General features: G+C 59.9%; 1 protein-coding gene across 1 annotated transcript in view; it reads left to right on the forward strand.

Moving 5' to 3' along the window:
• KIRREL1 (kirre like nephrin family adhesion molecule 1) overlaps positions 1-16,680 on the forward strand; it is a gene marked incomplete at both ends in the record, with an annotated part of 19,893 nt that extends 3,213 nt beyond the window's left edge. The window contains 15 exons of the mRNA XM_079547562.1: positions 977-1,134; positions 11,425-11,605; positions 12,057-12,206; positions 13,173-13,330; positions 13,409-13,559; positions 14,129-14,234; positions 14,314-14,462; positions 14,535-14,662; positions 14,742-14,868; positions 14,956-15,056; positions 15,134-15,332; positions 15,409-15,516; positions 15,605-15,744; positions 15,838-15,915; positions 16,210-16,680. Of these exons, the coding sequence (XP_079403688.1) occupies positions 977-1,134; positions 11,425-11,605; positions 12,057-12,206; positions 13,173-13,330; positions 13,409-13,559; positions 14,129-14,234; positions 14,314-14,462; positions 14,535-14,662; positions 14,742-14,868; positions 14,956-15,056; positions 15,134-15,332; positions 15,409-15,516; positions 15,605-15,744; positions 15,838-15,915; positions 16,210-16,680 (2,405 nt within the window). The remainder of the gene's footprint in view (positions 1-976; positions 1,135-11,424; positions 11,606-12,056; positions 12,207-13,172; positions 13,331-13,408; positions 13,560-14,128; positions 14,235-14,313; positions 14,463-14,534; positions 14,663-14,741; positions 14,869-14,955; positions 15,057-15,133; positions 15,333-15,408; positions 15,517-15,604; positions 15,745-15,837; positions 15,916-16,209) is intronic.
• Between the last annotated feature and the right edge of the window lie 310 nt (positions 16,681-16,990).

Genomic DNA, 16,990 nt, shown 5'->3' on the forward strand with positions numbered 1-16,990 from the left:
GTGGCCACATGTGCACTGAGCTGGGGGGGGGGGGGCTCAGCCAAAGCACCCCCCTTCAGGAAGGGGGAGGGGGGGAGGGTGAGGGCATTGCCCTGCGCCACGCCAGCCCTGCACGGCCTCCGGCTCCTTCCCTGCTGCAAAATCCAATCTAATTTTTAATTAAGGGGGCGGCGTTGCTAAGATGCCAGGAACAAAAATGAGTCGAACCGGGGTTAAAAGGAGCATGCAAAGCCTCTTAGAGGGCTGGGGCCGTTGGGGGCGGGGGGGGTGGGGGGGGGGTCGATCCCAGACTTCCAGCGCAGGGCTCGGGGAAGCGCCGCGGGGCTCCGCTGCCCTCCCAGGAACAAAAGCGCCCGAGCTCCCGCTCTGTGCCATGTGCCGAGGGAGACAGCGAGGGGATGGGGGTGGCAGCACCCCATCAACATAACCGCACCTCTCCGGTCCCACTATGAGCCCCACCGTGCTCCCAGCACTGCTAAATTCCGCTCCCCCCCCACCCTGGTCCCGCAGCAGAGCAGGGAGATGAGGGGGCAAACCTGGCCCCCCCCCCCCCCCCCGTGCCAGGCATGTGCGTTCCGGGGGGTCGCTGCCATTCATGGAGTTCCACTCGCTCTCACAAAGATGTTGAATGGGTTTCATCACTCTTCATTTCTCACTAAATAATTTTCTGTATCTTATCTAAATGAACCCATTATTCTTCCCCCGTTTCAATCACTCGCTGTGATTGCGCCTCAAATTGAAATATTTATTCATTTTCTGGGCGATTCTTCTTCTCTTTCTCTCAGTGGTTGTTTTTTGGGTTTTTTTTTTTTTCCTTTGGTTTTTAGTGTTTTTCCCTTCCATTCCCTTCTCCTCTCCTGAGAAACTGAAACAGTGGAGATGTGGCAGCTGAGGCCTGGGCTCACCTGAGGTTGGGGGCAGCGGCTGAGACTCCCATGTGCCATGGGGGACCCTGGTATATCCACCCCATGGACAGGAGTGGGACTGGATGCTGTGGGCCCCTGTGTCTGGGGCGATGATGTGGTTGTGTGGGAGAGTGGGCAGAAGGCTGTGGTCCCACTGTATGTGCCCCAAGGTGATACCACCAAGGAGGAACCCCCCCACACCTCCTCCATTAGCGCCCATATCTCCAGGGTATGGGGCAGGAGGGATGCGTGGTGCAGAGCACAGGGCCGCTACCTCGTGCTGTGAGTGGGGTGAGGTGGCTGCACCCCAAATGCGGCCATCTGGGAGGGCTCAGGGGGTTGCTGAGGATGGTGGTGGGTGCCTGCATGTGCCCCCTCCCTCCCCCTCCATCTTTCATCCAGGCTCGGTTCCCCACATGCTGCTGGAGCCACGATGCCATACCCTGGTGCCTGCTGTGTGTTGCTGGCAATAAAAGCCCCAGAGAAAGCAGCAGGAAAGGGAGGTGGCCCTGGGCCTGAGGCTGGGGGATGCCCCAGCACGTGGCATCGTCCCCTCCATGGATTGGGGAGTGCTGGATGTTCACAAAGCAAAAGAGCTGATGTTGGCTCTGTGGTGCTCTTTTGCCCACCCGCAGAGCGCTGTGTCTGCTGTCTCCTGCATCCCCTCCAGGTCACTATGGCTGTCCCCACTGTCTCCTCCTGACCGTGTCCCCAGAGCACCCCAGAGAGCAGATAGAATCTTAGGGGAGGCACTAACAGAGCACAGTGAGGGGGCCCTGGGGGCAGCCCCTGTTCTCATCACCTCCACGTGCCCGCAGTGCCCTTCAGAAACCCATTGGGCAAATTGGGATCAGGGCACCCTGGGATTAAGGGGCTTAAATGCAGGGGGAGGGGATGAATATAATGGGAGAATATCATGACCCCCAGTGCTCCCCTGGCCCCACAGGGCTCCATAGCAGCCTTGAGGCCGTGGGATGGATCCTGCGTGGCATCACTGCACTGTGCCAGGTCTTGCCCGGGCCACCCATGCCAGGACTGAGCCAGCTGCTCCCACCTGGGGCTGAGTTTCATGGGCAGGCAGCATCCCTACCCCAGTGCCAGCCCTGGTACAACAGCCACCAGCAACACCTGCAGGGTCCCCAGGTCTGTCTGTCTGTCTGTCCCTCCGTTCATCTACCCAACTGCTGTGACCTCTGGCACCGAACCGTCCTCCTCTTGGAGGTGAGATCGGGGTCATTGGCCCCTCCACCCGCTGCCCACCACTAATTACATCCACAGCCTTTCATTTGAGATCAATCTAATCCTAAGCCAGCTTTCTTGCCTCCGTGACCCCACCTGGGCTGCACCCATGGTGCCCACCCCCACCCCCCCCCTGCTGAGTGCATCCTTAGGGGCATCCTTTTGGCACCCACCTCGCCCCGTGGGGTCAGATGGGGCTGCCACCCTCCCAGGAGTCCCAGCAGTGTCCCAGGTGCCCATTCCTGGGTGGAGATGCAGTGTCCCTGAGGTCTTGCTGGCTCTGTCCGTGGCTCTGTCCGTGGGCACTCAGCCCCCCGCCGCGCTGCAGCAGGGGGATTATAGCTAACTCTCCATAAAGATTCCCCTAATTGCTTGCCTTACCTCAGGTTTTATCATCAAAGCATCCGTTATTCCCTCTCTAGCCTCCTTTTCTTTTTATTATCTCTTAATTAATCACTCCAGCTTTCACACTTACCAGATAATTACAGTCTCCTGGGCACACGGCTCATTTTCATAACCTCCTGCTCCCAGCCAGGGGTGGGCACGGCGCAGGCAGGGACTGGGGGCCAAGGGAGGGATGAGGACTGAGGGGCACGGACCACAGGCAGGGGACCAAGGTGAGGGGGCAGGGGACAGAGAAGCAGGGACCAGAGGCAGGGGATGGTCCTGCTTTGGCCACGTGGCTCCTCGTGTCACCCTGCAGCACTGCACACAACACCTGGGCACAGGTGGCCAAGTGGCAAACCCACCCGGATGTCACCGTGATGAGTTCCGAGGCGTCCCTGCGCCTGGGGTGTTGGGGACGAAGCGGTGACCAAAGAGGTTCAGGGGAGGAGGATGCTGGGATGGGCAGAGTTAAGGGGATGCGGGTGCGGGATGCAGAGCTGGGAGCGATGGATGGGATGCGGTCGTGGTGCTACGTGAGAGCCGGGCACTGTGGCTGCTTGGGGACAGCAGTGGCAGAGGCTGGCCCTGCTGTGAGGAGGGTTTCGCTCCTCAAACCCCTTGGAAAAGGGAAGGGAAAGCGGGAGCGGGGCCTTTTCTGCAAGGGCTGGAACATAATGGGCTGCCAGCGCTGCCATGGCAACGGGCGGATTATGATCCAAATGGAAATCAAAATAAGAGAGGGGGGGAAAAGCGAAAGAGTGGAGTAAAGGAGGAGGGGAGGAAAAACAACTTTTATTTCAAATCGGAGAGCGGTTGTGTGCCATGCGGAGGTTGCCATAGGAACGGCGGAGAAAAGGAGCGGGGCCGAGTGTGCAAGGGAGCCGGGTGTGCAAGAGCCCGTGTGGACGTGGAAGGGAGCACAACTCGGGTGTGCAAGGGGAGCGTGGCAGAGCGTGTCACCACGGGCAGGGCACCGCTGGTGGTGCTGGGGAGCGGGGACGTGCAATGCTCCGTGCTGCTCAGTCCTCCTCCTCTTCACCAAACGCCCCTTCTTTTTGCGTGCAGGACCGCAGATCGGAGCTGGGCTCGGTAGTGCGGGGATTTCCCAACCTCTTGAAGCCCTTAGGGGGGAGGGAGAGGGGACTGGGACGTGGTTGGGGGCTGAGGGGGGGGGGAGGGTGGGGGGGGAAGAGGGGGCTGGCGCTGGTGTTCCTATGGACCGACATGGGGACAGGCTGGGGACAAGGGGGAGGGGATGGCCTCTACAAGGGGTGCTTGCTGCCGTGGGGAAACTGAGGCACGGAGCTGTTTTCCTCAGAGACAACCGCAGGGCTCTGCAGCTTGACTGAAGCAGATAGGAGGGGGGGGAGGGGGCAGCAAGAAGTGAACCCCCAAAACAGAGCCCTCCTAAGAGTGCTCCCCACCCCGCTGGCATCCCCCACCGCTGTGGGATTGAGGCCGGGCGCAGGGAGTCGAGGGTTAAGCGCTGCTTTTCTTTCTCTCCCTGTCTTCCAGAGAGCCTTGGCAGGAAATTCCTCAAATTCCAGGCTTGTGGGATCATTGCTGGGCTCTGACCGCAGGAGCGCAGCCAGCGCTGCTCCGGCTTCTCCTGCACGGGGCCGTGGTGGGGGTTGCAGGGTCCCCCCCTCGTGCCATCCCCACCTCCCCCAACTCCATGGGGACCCCAGCTTCAGGGCTTGAGCCACTGCCGTGCCGTGGGCACAAAGCCCATGGGACCCCCTGGTGTCACCACCTCGTAGGTGCCCCGCAGACCCCCACCACCCCCCGGGACCCCAAATCCTCATAGAGTTGTTGTCAGGAGGGGCTGAGGTTCCTTGTGTATGGTTTCCCATGGGGACTTGGGGGGAAGTGAGAGGGGGGTCGGGAATACAGGTCCATGCAGCTGGGGCACACCGGGGTCCCCTCATCCCTGCAGCTTCAGGCGTGGGGGCACAGAGCACAGCCCCATGCCCACCAATTCCCTCCCAACACCGTTTCCTTCCAGATGAGGGCTTTTACGGGTGCCCCTTTCGCCAGGTTTGAATGCTGCACACTGCCAGATCCACCCCACAGCGGTGGGGGGAAACTGAGGCAGTGGTTGTGCCCCCCCCCCCCATGGCCACTCTTGCTGTGCCCCATGACCGAGTGGTGCTCACAGCTGCTCGTCCTGATTCAATGCGACTAATAATCCCATTATTAGGAGATGTCTCATTAAGACATCTGTAACGAGCCCGTGTACCAGCAGCTCGGTGGAAGGCTGCCAGCCCCATTTCAATATTTTCTCCCCTCCATTAATGATTGGGGATGTTTTTTGCCCTCCCCCCCACTCCCCACTCCTTTCCCAAAGAAGGAGTCCCCTCCCCCCAGCGTGCACACACACAAACAAAAGTCTTAATTAGACATTGTTCCTAACAGGGATATTACACAAATTAATTAAACTCGAGCCAATAAACAGCCCTGCTCCATAATTCTGACAGCCCCAAAAATGAAGAGGAAATAACGAGGGCAGAGCTCTGCCAGCTTTATGTGCCCATGGGTGGGGGGCTGTGGGTACCCCAGATCCTGGGGGGGGGGGGTGTGACCCTGGGTTGTGTTGGGGGGCACAGCTGCAGTGCAGGGCTTTGTTTGGTGGCAGTGCAAAGGGCGGCAGGGGGGGGAGGAGGAAGAGGAGGGGGCTGGGGTTCGAAGGCTGCGTGGCTCTGCTGGGCTTGGGGTGCATGCACGTGGCTGCACACACATGCACACACGCGTGTGCATGTGAACACAGCCAATACTTTGCACTCTCAGCTCCTGCAGCACGTGGGTGTTCCGTGCAAGCTCACAGCTGGAGCATGTGCACACATGCACGCTCCTGTGTAAGCACTCGGTTGCTGTGCACGCTCATGCAGCCGCTGCATGCAAGCACGAACTCTCCAGTGCAATCATTATAATTGGTGCGCACGCTCACGTGCAAGCAAATATCTGGTGCACACACACACGTGTGTGCACTCTGGTGCAAGCACACGTGTGGTGCGTGCATATACACGGCTCCCGTGCAAGCACACATCTGGTGCACACCCACATGTGCACCTCTGTGCAGTCCCAGCAGATAAGTGCACTCACACACCGTGCTGCTGACGCGCAGCCCCCAGCCCGCACCCCCTGGCCCCACAGCCTTTTGTCTTTCTGCCTGGCTGCCCCCTTTCAGGGGGATGAGGGCAAAGAATGGTGCTGGGGCTCCTCCATGTGGGGCGGATAAAGATCCCCAGGGCACGTAGGGGGACGGAGGGGGGGGTGTGCTCAGGGATTTTGGGGACACAGTGGTCCTGTGGGGTGGCTGCGCGTGTTGTGCCTGGGGGGTTCCTATGGGAATCCTTCATTGGGGTGCTGCCAGGATCAGCCCTGAGCGCAGCACTGAATGCCACGGGGCAGCAGTGGGGCTCCAGAGGCCTTCCAGTGGGGTCTTTGTGGGAGCTGCCATGGGATGGGATCTTTCTTGGGACAGCAGCAGCATTCCCAAGCAGCAGCGATGGGGTTCTGTGGGATAGCAATGGGGTTTCCATGGGGAAACCAATGGGATTCTAATGGGGAAAAAATGAGAGGTTCCTATGGGGCACAAAACCCCCTGGACAGAAGCAGCTGAGAGGACAGCAGCAGCTCCACAGGGATGTGGAGCCCCCCCTCCCCCCCCCCCCCCCCCCCCCCCCCCGGCTCATTTGCCATAATGCAATAACGCAATTCATTTATTTGGTTCTATATTTTCTCCTCTCCCTGCCCAACGCTGGTTTATATTTTATTGGCATCTTTGCCGCGCTGAAAGTAATGTAATTACGAGGGGAATTTATATGTTGTTTCGTAAGTCGGGAGTTCATTTTTTTTTATATTATTATTATTAGGTGGGGAATATTTAAGGCTCCTCGGGAACGAAAAATAGAACCCAATTCCACCGCGTCATCTCCCCTGGTATTTATGCCTCTTCCCAACGAGGGTTTAATTGAAAATCGCTCCGTATGTTCCCAGCACTGTGTCTGATTATGAGCCATTGCCTCATCCCCATCCCTGATGGCATTTATGGGGTGTCAGGGCCAGCCCTTACCTATTTCCTTTGCTCTGCTTCTTGGGCACCCCTTCTCCTTGTGTTGTCCCTGTGCCTCAGTTTCTCCATGGGGGACCCCTTCTCCATGCACTCTCTGTGCCTCAGTTTCCCCACTGAGGACCCCCCTCTCCATGCACTGTTTATATGGCTCAGTTTCTCCATTCTTTGCCCCCTCTCTGTGCATTCTATACTTCAGTTTTCCCATGGTGGACCCCTTCTCCATGCACTGTTCCCATGCCTCAGTTTCCCCATTGAGGACCCCCTTTCCATTGAGGGCCCCCTCTCTGCACACTGTTCCTATGCCTCAGTTTCCCCATTGAGGACCCCCTCTCCATGCACTGCCCCTGTGCCTCAGTTTCCCCATTCAGGACCCCCTCTCTGCACACTCTTCCTATGCCTCAGTTTCCCCATTCAGGACCCCCTTTCCATTGAGGGCCCCCTCTCCATGCACTGCCCCTGTGCCTCAGTTTCCCCATTCAGGATCCCCTCTCTGCACACTGTTCCTATGCCTCAGTTTCCCCATTGAGGACCTCCTCTCCATGCACTGCCCCTGTGCCTCAGTTTCCCCATTCAGGACCCCCTGTCTGCACACTCTTCATGTGCCTCAGTTTCCCCACTGGGGACCCCCCCTCCATGCTTTGTCCCTATGCCTCTGTTTCCTTATTGGGGACCCCTTCTCCAAGCACCGGCCCTGTGCCTCAGTTTCCCCATGGGACACCCCCTCTCTGCACACTGTTCCTATGCCTCAGTTTCTACACTGGAGACCCCCACTCTCTGTGCACTTTCCCCGTGCCTCAGTTTCCCCATCACGGTGCCAGCAGGGTTATGGGGCCACGTCCACCCCCCCAGCCCTCCTCCCATTGTCCCCGGTGGCGCAGGCGTCCCCGCACTGGTGACACTGATGGGCTGTGACACGGCGGGAGGTGCTGGCTGCCCGCGCGGCGGCGTGCCGCCCGTCTCCTGCCCGCAAGGTAATCGAGGTGGAATATTTGATCGGCCGGGAAATGAGCTGCTAAATTTGTTGTGAGATTGGTGTCACAAGCAATCGCGGCGGCGTTTGGCGGCCAGCGGGGAACGCGGCGGGGGGCAGCAGCGAGGGGATACAGCGTGTTGGCACAGCTGGTGGCACTCCTCTGCATAGAGGAGCACAGAACCAGTCCGGAGCAGAGGTGTCCCCCTTGAAGAGGTGTCCCCATCCTGGAGATATTCTCAGTTCAGTGATGTCCCCCGCTGGATGTATCAGCAATGTGGAGATGTCTCCAACACACTGATGTCCCTGATACGGAGGTGATTCTATGTCCCCAGTGCGCTGATATCCCCAGCTGCTGTGATGTCCCCGAGGCGGCGATGTCCCCACTGCAGCGATGTCCCCACTGTGTGCCCCATGGGGTGGCACAACCAAGGTTACAGTAGTCAGGGCATGGGGAGGACAACCGGGACCCAACATGCCCAAAGGTGATGGGGAGGAGGGGAACCCATCTCCTCCTCATTTGTTTTTATAATTTCGCCTTTTAAAAAATGAAAATAACTGGAGCATCCCTTCCCTGGAGAGCTGTGCCACCACCAGCAGAGGGAAGGGGGGAGAGGCACAGAGCGGCCCCCACCACCCTGTGCCAGGGGACACCCCAGGGCCACCCCTTCCCCCCCTGGGGATGGCAGTGGGCGGCCGGGAGGATGCAGCCTCATCCCTGCCATCGCCCTGGTGCCTCCCAGCCCGGCGCTGGGCGAATGCCAGAGCTGTGCTGCCGTCATCGGGTGGCAGAGAAATAGTTTCCGATGCTGCGGGACGGGAGCGGAGGGAGCTGTGAGGGGGACGGGGGTGGAGACAGGGAGAGGGATTGAGGATGGGGATGGGATCGGGAATGGAGATGGGGGCAGGGATGCTGGCACAGGGGGTTGCGTTGTAGCCGCTGCGAGATTCAATTACAGAGGAATTAAAAGGTAGTAATATTCAATTAATGTCAATCAGAGACGGATTAGAGAGAGGAGATGTTTGTCCAAGGGGTTGGATGGGTTTTGGTGGGGTTGGACACGGGGCTGATAAAGGAGCTAGCTAGGGGACGCACTGGGGCTTTGACCCGACATGGTACATCTGGCACTGAGATCCCCACACCCCACGCCGTGTCCCCCACATCTTCGTGCCACATCTCAGAGTCCCCATCCCCTCCGCCCGCCTCTGGCCGCTTTAGCGTTAAGCGAAGGGGAAGAAGGAGAGGAAAATAGAAGAGGGCATTGAGTGACTTCAAACACAGAGCGGAAGCGGCTCCTCCTGCCAAGATGCTTTCAGAGAGCGCAGCTCGTGCCGTGCCGGGCAGCGCTGTCGTGCTGCGGTAATCGTGGCGGAGCAGCTTCATAAATTGTGGATGGCAACGGGGACCCTCTCTAGCAAATACCACTCTGCTGGCTGTGAGCTGCAGGCGAGCGCTCTGCCGGGCTGGGATCGTGCCCGTATCCCCATCCCACTGCTGCTGTGCGACGTGGGGACACAGCGTGAGCTGCCTGAAGGCATCCCCAAAACACAGAGAGCCCCCATCCTATCCCCGCTCCCTTCTTGGGTTTGGGGCTCCGGGTGCCTCTCTCTGCTGGGACACATTGGGGGTTGTGTCCTTGAGGCCACCGCTACCAGCCCACGTCCCTGCCCAGCTTTAGCAAAAAAGCCCCAAATTGCCAGAGCTGAAAATAGCTCCCGCTCAGCAGATGGGGCGGGAGGACGGGGAAGTGCCAGCCTCGATCACGTCTCCGCCGCCGCGTCCCCGCCAGGCACAGCACCCGCCTGGGCAGGATGGCAGCCGCAGGCCATGGTCACATCCCCGGTCTTGGGGACGCAGTGACATCGCTCGGGGCTGAGCTCAGCCTCAGCCTGGGTTTCCTCGCAGTGTGGCCTCAGCTCCGTGTGGGGCATTTTGGGGCCGGCTGCAGCGCTTGCGCTTTTTTCCATCCCATTGCCTCGTGCTGGGTGACAAGTGGCTGCGGGCGGTGACAGCGCAGTGACAGCATGGGGGAGAGGAGACAGGGATGGGGATGGGGTCAGGAAATGGGGATGGGGTCAGAGACGGGGATGGGGATGGGGTCAGGAATAGGGATGGGGACATGGATGGGGATGGGGATAGGGATGGGGACGGAGACAGGGATGGGGACATGAATGGGGATGGGGACACGGATGGGGACAGGGCGATGGCCCCCTTGTGCCTCTCCCTTTGCACTTGGTTCCAGGGCCACAAGGCACCAAATCCTCTTTTCTCTCCCGCAGAATAAAACCCGCAGAGGGTTTCTTTTTTTTTTTCTTCCTTTTTTTTTTGGTGTATTTCCCCCCCCACACACACCCCAATATAAATAGAAGCGAACAACTTGGGAAGAGGAAGGGGGAAAGGCTTAAATTTAAAAGCGGTGAGAAGAGGAAGGGGAGGAGGGAGAGAGATAAAATAATAATAAAAAAAAAAAATAATAAAAAAAAAAACCTCTAGCGCGGAGAGATTTAGCTCCATCTGAAAGCTGTCAGCGCGAATAAAAAGCTTTTCTTTGAACCCTGAGTTTAATAGCGAGAGGAGAGAGAGGGAGATTGGAGCACCAGCCCCAGGGCTTAATCAGACCTTCATTTGATAAATAGAGGCAGACAGAGCCGGGCGTGTGGTTGGGTACCCCGGTCCCTGCAGAGCCCACGCGTGTCGGGCACCCACGGGTGGGCAGGGCAGGGTGCCTGCCCGGTGCCCTGCGGGCTGTGTCCGGTGCTCGGTGAGAATATGGGGGCTGCTACGTTATCGCGGGGTCAAGGATCCGCACCGAGGGATGGGGCTGAGCCTCCCCCCCGCCCCACCCCCCCGCATCGCCCCGCTGCAGACTAAACAGCCGTGGGGATGGGGACGGGGGGCAGGGTGGCGGTGCTGTCCTTCCCTGTCACCCCGTGGTGCCCAAGCCGATGCGTCTCTGCTGCCTGTCTGTCTGCCTGTGCCCCCCACCCCCACCCCGCGCTGCTCCCTCCTTCCCCCACCTCTCATCCTCCCCCGCGCCCACCTCTCCAGGCACCTTCCTCTTTGATCTCCGCTCTGCTTCTCATCCCCCCCAGCTTCAGCCCTCCCCCCTCGCCTTTCCCATTCTCCTTCCCTTTATCTCCCTCCTGCCTCCTGTCCCTGCTCCTGCTCCTCTCCAAAAACGCTGTCACGGGGTGGGGGTGGGCACCAAGCAGGGACATCCGAGGGTCTCCAAGTCCCTTTTCCATGACTGGGGTACCCCTTTCCCTGGTGCTGGGGTAGCACATCCTGGAAGCTTTGGGGTGCCTCATCCTGGGGTTTCGGGGATGCTGTGCTGTGCCGTGTTATGTCATTCCATGCTGTGCCGTGCCGGGTCTGATGGGGCTGTGCAGACAGAGGCAGGGCCAGGGACTTAGCAGCTCCGTTATCTGCTGCTCGCTCATCCCCAGAAGGGATTTCTGCCTCCCCCTCTCCCACTCCACAGCGGAAATCATTTGAATATTTTAGCAGGAGGCTTAGGAGGGAAAAGGCGAGCGTGGGGGAGAGGTGCTCCCCTGCCACCCTGGGGGGGCGAGATGTCCCTTGTCCCACTGAGCAAAGCAGAGAATGAGATTTCCTGGTCCCCAAGCCAACCCCCTGCACACGTGTGACACACAGCCACTGCTGTGTGACACAGCTGTGACACAGAGCCACACGCATGTGACACAGTGCAACACACACACACACACATACCCCGGTCGATGGCCACGTGATGGCCAATACACCACAGGGACAGGGGCTGAGGACAGCTCTGGGGACACCAATGCCACCATCACGACGGAGCACTTGGCAGCGTGTGGCACATCCCCAGGTTGTCCCCAATCCCCATTCTCTGTCCCCAGCGGCACAGACACGGTTTGTGGAAGAGCCCGAGGACCAGACTGTGGTGGCCGGGCAGAGGATTGTGCTGTCCTGCGTGGTGCTCAACTACTCTGGGATCGTGCAATGGACCAAGGATGGGCTGGCATTGGGCATGGGGCAGGGCCTCAAAGGTAAGTGGGGAGAGGCTGGGTCTGGGGATGGCACTGCACAAAGATCCTCTTGGCACTGGGGATCCTGCAGATCCTGGAAAGAGGAAGGTGCCTGCAGATTCTGCAGATCCTCAATCCTCCGTGCCCCAGGATCCCTGTGTGGCTGGGGGTCCTGAATATACTGGGGTCCTTAATATATTGGGGTCCTGCTGATCCTGGGGTTCTGATTGCATTGGAATTTTGCACAGATGGGGGTCAGCATCCTGCAAGCAGTGGGGTCCCTGCACACTGAGGACCCCTCATGCCCTGGATATGCCACACAAGCTGGACCCACACTGCCTGCCCATGCCCCACGTGGCACCGATCGAGCCCCAGCCCTGGGGAGTTTGGGTTGAAAGCAGGGCACGGAGGACACAGCACCCTGCAGCAAGGGATCTCTGTCCCCTCGGTGCCAACCCTGCTGTCCCCACAGCCTGGCCACGTTACCGCATCGTGGGCACGGCCGATTCAGGACAGTACAACCTGGAGATCAGCGACGCTGAGCTCTCCGACGACGCCGTCTATGAATGCCAGGCAACCGAGGCTGCGCTGCGCTCACGCCGGGCCAAACTCACCGTGCTCAGTAAGAAGCAAATCCCCCAACCCTCCCTGATCCCCTGGGTCCTTCCACCCCCCCTACCCCCCCCCGAAACCCCCAGGCAGGAGCGGGAATGCTGCTGCCACCGCCGCCGCCGTGCTGCTCCCTCTTCTCCCTCCCACAGCCTGGCTCTGCCATTATCTTTAATGCCTTAATCTATATTCACGCCGTGGCTGAGTTACGGGACCTACGAGTGCAGTAACTTTGATTTCCCTGACTTTTGTATCTTGTTAAAAAAAAAAAAAAAGAAAAAAAAAAAAAGGAGAAGATAAGATGCCGGAGCCGCAGCGGAAATGTTGCATGAATGGGGTTTTGGGGTGGATTTCTTGCTTTTCTTATTTTATTTTATTTTTTTCTCTTTCTTCCCCTGGCATTGAAATTCCCGTTAGAAAGGAGGGTGATAAAAGGCAAGCAAGCAGGAGATGTGGCTGGGCTACTGAGCAGCGCACTCTGCCCATCCCACAGCCCCCATGCAGGGACCCCCTGGCACAAAAGGTGCCCACCTTCACCCCTCCTGAGCTCAGGGGGTTCCCCTGCATCCCCTCCCCAAGACTGAGGACAAGATGGGGAAGAGCTGGAGGGTTCCAGGTGGGGGTACACAGATAGGGGGGCCCAGGTATGGGGTCTTAGCTGGGGGCCCCCATCACCACAGCTGCTACTCCTCCCATTGCTGCCCATCCTATAGCCATACAGCTCCACCAGACACCCAGTTCCTATTTGCATCATTGCAGCCAGCTCCCCATGGTTGTTTGCAAACAGTCAGGCCCTTTCAAGTGCATCCATCACTGCAAGCACGGTACAAACCCACTCCCCCCAAGCTCCCCAGTTCCCTTTTTGGCACCCTCGCTTTTCCCCAGGAGCCAACCCTAAGAAAGAAGGGTTTCCAATCCCCACCCCATGGGAAGGTCTCCGATGTCCCTGCCTGCATCTCATCCCCTGTCCCTTCTGCAGTCCCCCCCGAGGACCCCACCATCGACGGAGCCCCCGAGATTCTGCTGCGTGCAGGGACCCCCTACAACCTGACGTGCCGGGCACGCAGCGCCAAACCCGCTGCCACCATCATCTGGTACCGCGATGGGCTGCAGCAGGACGGAGCCGTCACCACCACGGTACTGCCAGCCCCTCGGCCCCACTGCATGCCCACATGGAGCTGGAGCTGATTGGGACTGTCCCCTTGTCACTGACAGGAGGTGCTGGCTGATGGCAAGAGGGAGACGACCACCAGCCTGCTGGCCATCAACCCCACCGACCTGGACATCGGACGCGTCTTCTCCTGCCGCAGCACCAACGATGCCATCCCTGCTGGGAAGGAAACCTTTGTCAAGCTCAACGTGCATCGTGAGTCTGCCGCGGGCACGGAGGGGATGAGGCCGGGTGGTTACGCGGGTGGCACTGGGGCAGAGCTAAGAGCTGTTGTGGGGTATCATGGGGACCCCAGCCCCGTGGTGGGGATGCTCACCGCGCTGCAGGCGGGGCTGGGCAGGCACTGCATGGTGAACAACGACCTCCAGTGGAGGCTGCGGGAAGGTACTGCCCAGCCGAGCCAGTGTGCTGGGGATGCAGGGTGCTGACATCTATATAGGGCTGGGTACCCAAATGTATGGGAGATAATGGGTATCCAGTTATGACTTGGGGATGCTGGGTGCCTACATAAATCGGGGATGCTGAATGACTGCATCTAGAAGGGATGCTGGACACCCAGATGTAGCATGGATGATGGGTACACACATCAGACAGGGATGCTGGACGCCTGTCTGGGCAGGGTTGCTGTCTACATGGCAGTTTTGGGGCTCTCCCTTCCCACTGTGCCATGCAGTGTTGGGCTGGGGGATTCTCCCCTTGCTCCTTCCCTCTGCCATGCTGAGCCCTCTTCAGCTCTCACAGTGGCTGCGCCCACCTTCCTGCAGATCCCCCGACTGTCACCCTGTCCATCCAGCCGCAGACGGTGCAGGAGGGCGAGCGGGTTGTGTTCACCTGCATGGCCACCGCCAACCCTGAGATCAAAGGCTACAGGTGAGGGCAAACCTGCAGGGGCTCACCCCGACCTCCAGGTGAGGTTGGAGGCTTCTGACCACATTCTGCCCCCTCTCAGGTGGGCCAAGGGGGGGGTGATCATTGAGGATGCCAAGGAGAACAGGTACGACACGCAGGTGGACTACACCTTCTTCACCGAGCCCGTCTCCTGCGAGGTGCACAACGACATCGGCAGCACCAACGTCAGCACGCTGGTGGACGTGCACTGTGAGTGAAGCAGCCCCCCTCTGACCCCCCTGGATGTCGCCCACCCTCCCCTCACCCTCTGTCTCTCCCCAGTCGCCCCTCGCATCATGGTGGCCCCCAAACCCACCGTCACCGATATCGGCTCCGATGTGACGCTGACCTGCATGTGGTCCGGCAACCCCCCGCTGACCCTCACCTGGACCAAGAAGGAGTCCAACATGGTAGGGCCGAGCCAGGGGGGGCTCAAAGAGGGGCCATGCCCCCTTCTGGCCCCTGTGACCCCCACATGTTCCCACCCAGGTGCTGAGCAACAGCAACCAGCTGTACCTGAAGTCAGTGACGCAGGCGGATGCAGGGCAGTACATCTGCAAAGCCATCGTGCCCCGCATCGGCGTGGGCGAGCGTGAGGTCACTCTCTATGTCAATGGTGAGCAGGCAGCACAGAGCCTTGTGCCACCCAGTGTCTTCTCGGTGCCTCTGGGTCTCAGCAAGACCCCCCTTGTGCCTCCCACAGGGCCCCCCATCATCTCCAGTGAGGTGGTGCAGTACGCGGCACGCGGAGACCGTGGCAAAGTGGAGTGCTTCATTGGCAGCACGCCACCCCCAGACCGCATCGTGAGTGGCGCCCTGGGGGCACACGGGGCATGGGGGACATCCCCTGGGGTGGCACTGATGGCAGCCTCCCCTGCCAGGCCTGGGCTTGGAAGGAGAACATTTTGGAGGCAGGGACGCTGGAGCGCTACACGGTGGAGAGGACCACGATGGGCAGCGGGGTGCTGTCCACCCTCACCATCAACAATGTGATGGAGGCCGACTTCCAGACCCATTACAACTGCACCGCCTGGAACAGCTTCGGGCCAGGCACCGCCATCATCCAGCTGGAGGAGAAAGGTCCCCGCACCATCGCCAGCGCCCACCTCCCGTCCCCTGTGCCCCAGCTAACCACCCATCTCCTCATCCCCTGCAGAGGTCCTGCCTGTGGGCATCATCGCCGGGGCCACCATTGGGGCCAGCATCCTCGTCATCAGCTTCCTCGTGGCACTCGCCTGCTTCCTCTACCGGCGTCGGAAAGGAAGTGAGTGGGGTTGGCGGGTTGCAGATGTGGATGGGGCTGCAGATGGGGGCAGAGATGTTGTCGGTGCTGAGACCACTGCTGTCCCTAGGTCGGAAGGATGTCACCCTGCGCAAGCTGGACATCAAGGTGGAGACGGTGAACAGGGAACCGCTGACATTGCATGCTGACAGAGAGGAGGATACAGCCAGCGTCTCCACTGCCACCCGTGTCATGAAGGCCATCTACTCGGTAAGGGATGGCTCACCCCAGGGTCGTCGTGCTGGGAGCACAGCTGGTGGCACTGGGAAGGAAACAGCCCGTCTCTCTCTGTTTCTCCTGCAGTCGTTCAAGGATGACGTGGACTTGAAGCAGGACCTGCGCTGTGACACCATCGACACCCGCGAGGAGTACGAGCTGAAGGTCTGGGCCTGGGTGTGGGAGCGAGGGATGGAGCTGGAATGGGGTGGGATGAGGATAGGGTGGGATGGGATGGGGATGGGATGGGTATGGCATGAGATAGAGCTGTGGGCAAGGACAGAGACGTCTTGGGGATGGGGACAAGACAGGGAACCGGATGGAAACATGGATGGGATGGGGAAGAGGAAAGCTCTGTCTTGTGCTGGCTGTGTGCAGGATGCTCGGAGGAGGGCAGGGCCCAGCTCCTCACCCTTCCCAGCCCAGCTGTGCACATCACCCCCCCTCCCTTCCCCACAGGACCCAACCAATGGCTACTACAACGTCCGTGCCCATGAGGACCGCCCGGCCTCCCGCACTGTGCTCTATGCTGATTACCGTGCTCCAGGACCGGCCCGTTACGACGCACGCCCGCCCTCACGCCTGTCCCATTCCAGTGGCTACGCACAGCTCAACACCTACAGCCGTGGTCCTGCATCTGAGTACAGCGCAGAGGCAGCAGCGAGCACCGGGGCCCCTCCGGGCACAGCAGGTGGTGAAACAGCCAGCCAGCTCTCCTATGAGAACTACGGGGGGCACGCTGCCTTCCCAGCCGGCGGTGGCTATGGGGGGTACCGGCTGGGCTACGGGCAGCCCACCAGCCTGGAGAGGGCACCCTACGATGCCTACGACCCCATGGGCAAATATGCCAGTGCCACCCGCTTCTCCTACACCTCCCAGCACTCGGACTACGGGCAGCGCTTCCAGCAGCGGATGCAGACACACGTTTAGGGTGGGCGGAGGGTGGTGGGTGATGGGGTCTTGGTGACCGTCCCCTGATATTCAGGGGCACATCATGACCCCCTCGCTCCACTCCTGCTTGTGCTGGGTCCCTTCTCTTCGAGCTTCCACTCCCCACTGGGATATTGGTCGTCTTTGCGGTACCTTCCCAAAGGAGTCTGGGGTGTCCTCCTCTGCTGGACCCCCCAGACTCCTCCCTGCCTCAGCTGGGGGGGCCCTGGAGCCCTCCAAATGGGGGCATGGCCCCACCAGCACCGCCCGTCGTATGGCACATGGGAGATGCTCTGTGTGCATATGCATC

Source organism: Tetrao urogallus (assembly GCF_951394365.1).
Source record: "Tetrao urogallus genome assembly, chromosome: 28".
Classification (NCBI taxonomy): domain Eukaryota; kingdom Metazoa; phylum Chordata; class Aves; order Galliformes; family Phasianidae; genus Tetrao; species Tetrao urogallus.